Genomic DNA, 5000 nt, shown 5'->3' with positions numbered 1-5000 from the left:
TTTCAGCACGCACAGAAATATTAAACATTCATGAAGACATAAACTGACATCATTCATAATCGTAATCGTGATATTATGCAAAGTAAACATTGATATTTCTGCAGCTCTCACGAGCCAATCACAGCCTCTCGTTGAGGAAGCCCCGCCCAGTGGCCTCACACTGGTGCAATCTGATTGATTGACACAGGCTGTGTCCAATTAAACGCTCTGGTTAGGCTTAACAGTGTCTATATAATAATTCAACAACATAACCTAGTAATCCATGCAGAAGTTAAGCGTCATCCTTGCCCTTCTCTGACTATTTACAAAACTAGACTTCCTGAAGAAAATGCGCGTGGTGTTTGGATTCTGCTGTGGCTCGTTGGCAGGCTGTTTCGAAGCGGTTGCTAGGGTGTTTTGTCGGTTGCTAGGTGCTTACTTACTCAAGTCCATCCGATCTGTTACTCAAAAGAAACCTTTATCAAAGCATTTCTTCGATGTGCTTTATATTTGCATTATATTCTGGTTATTATATTTTAATATGGCACTGTTTTATTGTCCTTTTGATGAAAGGAACTGATGAAAGCTCTGAGCAGATACAACTTTACAATAAGATTTCATTAGTTAGCATCAGGTAATTCTATTTAGTTTGAACTAACAATGAATAAAACATCATAAAAAAAATTAAATAAAATAGATAAGCCCAAACAGCCAAAGAAAAAATGATAAATAATGTGTTGTAAACAGTGAAGCTCAGTTAAATATATTTTTTTAAAATTGAAATATTATTTATTTTAAACCTTCATGTAGCAAAACATTTTAAAAATGCATTTTAGGGGGAACAAAATTACAACAAATTAAGATTTTTAATAAATATAATTGGATTGAAATATAAGGAGGGCAAAAAAAAAAAAAGGTAAATGTTTTTAAAATATATTTAAAAAATGGCCAATAGAAGTATTAGTAATTTTCTACCAATATATATATATTGGCCTTTTTTTTACATACATTTATTTTTACATTAATTTATTTTCGAAATGATCATTTTGCAATTATATTTTAAAATATATTTTATTTAATTGTTTGTTTGCTGTATGGGTAAGCTAACATGAACTAACTGTATACAACTGTATAACAAATATATTTTGAAGTTATTATACTTTTTCAGCCATTTTTGTGAAAAAAAAAAAAAAAAAAAAAAAAAAAAAATATATATATATATATATATATATATATATATATATATATATATATATATATAAATAAAACAGATATAAAATAATTTCATTTAAATTAAATTTGCTTTATAGGTGAGCTAACATGCGTTGTCAATAAGAAGTTGTATTTTTAATGAATAACAATGACAAAAAATAGGAAGAAAATATATTTACAAATATTTTGAATTTTTTTGGGAGCCATTTATATATATATATATATATATATATATATATATATATATATATATATATATATATGTATATATATGATCTCTCTGCTATCTATGTGGATGAGCTAAATCCTAATAAATAGTGATATAATTTAACGCATGAACTAATGTGACCTCATTGTAACGTATCAGCAGCCGTGCTTTCTATTAGTGATGGCGCCGGTTCTAACACTGATCTCATTACTTATCAATAACACCGCTGAGCTCGGCGGGGATCGTTTCAGGAAGAAAATCCGGGGCAATCACGACAAGCGTCCATTAGCGAGCCCGAACGCCCCCGCATGCTGACCCCCCGACCCCTGACCTCTGACCCCTGAGCTCAGGCGCAGTGCGAGAGGCTGAGTTTGAGGACGCCGTCCGCGTGCATCTTGAAGAGCAGTTTGAACTCGGTGGGCAGCTGGTGAGACTCCTGCCACTTGGTGGTGAACTTGGTGCCCTTCTTGTCGTAGTAATGGTAGGGCAGCTCTTTGCCCGTGTTGGGGTCCCAGCCGAAGGGCCAGAATCCGTACAGATGCACCTGTTCACACAGAGACGAGGCCAGCGTGAACATCAGGATCCCCGTGCTCAGACGCTTCCGGGAGAGCTGCTTCGTCTTCCAGTACCTGCAGACGGAGAGGGAGAGACTCGTGATAAGCTTTCCGTTCACGTCTTGTTTGTTAGGATCGGACGATGTTTGGCTGAGATACAACTATTTGAAAATATTAAGAAATTAAGTTCTTAGCAATGCATATTACTAATTAGACCTTCAATTTGGACATCTTTTGCTTATCCTAATCATTTTTTTTTTATGAACCATTCAAATTTTTATTGTTAGCTATAAATATGCACTGCGGAACTGATCATAATGTGAAATATGTTTCAAATGCCCTTCATTAAATGATATTATTATATTTTTAAAATTGTATTTATCAAGCAATGAATTAAGTCTTTTCAGATTTTTCTTTTATTTGTTTTTTTTTGCATTTTGGTCATTTTTATGATGCCAGCCATAATATAAAATTTTCCTAATGCCCTAAATGTATTTTATATATATAAAAAAAAAGATATTATACTAAATGATTTTATATATATATATATATATATATATATATATATATATATATATATATATATATATATATATATATATATATATATATATATATATATATATATATATAATATATATATATATATATATATATATATATATATATATATATATATATATATATATATATATATATATATATATATATATATATATATATATATATATATATATATATATATATATATATATATATATATATATATATATTATTATATATATATTATTATTTTTGTGTGTAAAAATCAATAACTATTATTATTATTTATTTTTATTTTTTTAAATAAAAATCAATAACTGGAATTTAAAAAAAAATGCAAAAAAACCCAACATAGACATTAGACTTTAAAACCATTAAAGTGTTTCCATAAGGGCTGATCTCAGTTCAGTGTGGACCTTCACTTTACCTGCAGACCCCAAACTCTTCCAGCAGAGAAGATCAGCGTGAATTCAGTCCGATCTCCTCACACAGCGTTTACCCAGAAACCCCCGGGAAACAAAACTAATGTGTTTCACCCAAAGTGGCACATGTGAGGGAAAACGGTGACAACACACCCATGAAGGTCAGCAGCTCCTGTGTGTGTGTGTGTGTGTGTGTGTGTGTGTGTGTGTGTTCAGAGGTTTTGCTCAGAGCAAGGTTAGTTCAGCCAGCATCTCTAATACACTGAACACAACACTCAACTATACCAGGACTGTGTGTGTGTGTGTGTGTGTGTGTGTGTGTGTGTTTACCTTTATACGTCCATTTATTCTGTAACATAAAGATTTAAACTCTCTTGTATGATGAACATGCTTTCAATTTCTAGAGGGTTTAACCATTCTAAACCTGTAATCATTTTTCATTGTCATTTATTTATTTATTTAAAAAAATATTAGTTTAAAAAAATTAAATAAAACTCTTTTGTAATAACTTTCTAATGTTGTTATTTATATATTTGATAAATTCTTAAAAAAACAACACAATTGAAATGTATTTATTTCTTTTATGTATATGTGTGTTTATTTATTTTTTGTCATGTGTGTTTATTTATTTTATGTATATATTTAATTAAATATAATTTTATTTTTATATATTTAATTTAAAAATAGTATTCAAGAATATCAAAAACTTTAGTTTGAGTAACATTAATAATAATATTGTTTATACTTGAATCAAATGTCAAAATATTTACAAAATATTAAATAAAAGTTATAATGAAATCAAGAGCATTAAACGCAGTATCTGTGAATTTTCCAGGTTTTTTTCCAGGAATTTTCCAAGATCCCGTCGGCTGTGTTTAATGGGATTGTCTCTCTCTCACAGACATCCAGATAATCTCATCTTCTTCCAAAAAACCCGAGAAAGCTGCACTTGATCAGGATTTCTGCTTTTCTCAATTTATGAAGCATGGTTATTTAAGATATTTGAATTCCTTACGAGGTTTTGTGCTTGTGGTTTGTAATAACTTGTTTAAAGACTTTGCAATCATTTTCTGTTATTGCTATTTAAATACTTTAATGTATTTAAGTAATGTATTAATTTAATGTATTAATATATAATATAAAATATTATTTAAATATAATAAATATATATAATAAATAAAATAAAATAAAATAAAAAAAAAAAAAAAAATATATATATATATATATATATATATATATATATATATATATATATATATAAAAAAAACCTTCAATTCTTAAAAAAACTGTTATTCAGGTATTAACAATGATCAATAATTAATTAATTATTAAGATTAGTTAGTAATTTAGTAAATTGGTACATTTAAAATTAATTTAAATTCATTACATTTAAAGTTTTCTATCGTTTGTATTTTGTATCGTTTCTAACATTGTTACTCATTTTCTAAAAAGTCATTTATTTACTCATTCATAAATGTCAGGCTGAAAAAAAACAAAACAAAACGTATATATATAACTTTGACTCAGTTTTGTGATAAAAAGTCACAGTATAAAGTCATAATTGCGATATAAAGTCAACATTTTTATATAAAATCAGAATTGTGAGATACAAAGTCAGTATTGCGAGATATATTAAAGCAAAATTGCGAGTTATAAAGTAATCTCGCAATTCTGATTAAAGATTGCAAAGTTACAGAATAGCGAGATAACTTTTAATAACTTTTTTTGTTTTTACAGCAACGGGAACGGGCTTCCTTCGCGTCGGCGTCAGGTAAGATCTCACCTGTTGACGTACTGCATGATGTTCCCGGGCCAGGCTAACTGCACCTTCAGCTGGCCCTTGTGCTCCACGAAGAAATCGACGAGCGTTCGCGTCACGGTGGCCGAGGTGTGGAAGAAGAAGGCGGGGATCCAGAGGATGGCTCCGTCCAGCTTCTTCAGGCTCAGGTAGAAGTTGTTCCGGTCCTGGATGGTCAGCAGGTTGTTGTAGTACTTCTCCAGGATGCTGGGGTTGAAGGTGGTCAGGTTGGTCCGGCGGCCCACGTCGCGGCGGAAGACCTCGGTCGGCGCGAAGTTGCAGCG

The 5000-nt window shown here is 30.5% G+C and overlaps 1 protein-coding gene across 1 annotated transcript in view; it reads right to left on the bottom strand.

Moving 5' to 3' along the window:
- Positions 1-1274: 1274 nt before the first annotated feature.
- st8sia3 (ST8 alpha-N-acetyl-neuraminide alpha-2,8-sialyltransferase 3) overlaps positions 1275-5000 on the bottom strand; it is a 9707-nt gene continuing 5981 nt past the window's right edge. The window contains exons 3-4 of the mRNA XM_043234240.1: positions 4702-5000; positions 1275-2028 (exon numbers count right to left, since the gene is read on the bottom strand). The exon at positions 4702-5000 is cut by the window's right edge and continues 259 nt beyond it. Of these exons, the coding sequence (XP_043090175.1) occupies positions 1746-2028; positions 4702-5000 (582 nt within the window). The 3' untranslated portion in view covers positions 1275-1745. The remainder of the gene's footprint in view (positions 2029-4701) is intronic.

The sequence above is a fragment of the Puntigrus tetrazona genome, unplaced genomic scaffold (genome assembly GCF_018831695.1).
Source record: "Puntigrus tetrazona isolate hp1 unplaced genomic scaffold, ASM1883169v1 S000001111, whole genome shotgun sequence".
In the NCBI taxonomy this organism is placed as follows: domain Eukaryota; kingdom Metazoa; phylum Chordata; class Actinopteri; order Cypriniformes; family Cyprinidae; genus Puntigrus; species Puntigrus tetrazona.
Note: the sequence above shows the minus strand (reverse complement) of the source record. Positions and strands in the feature narration are given on the sequence as shown.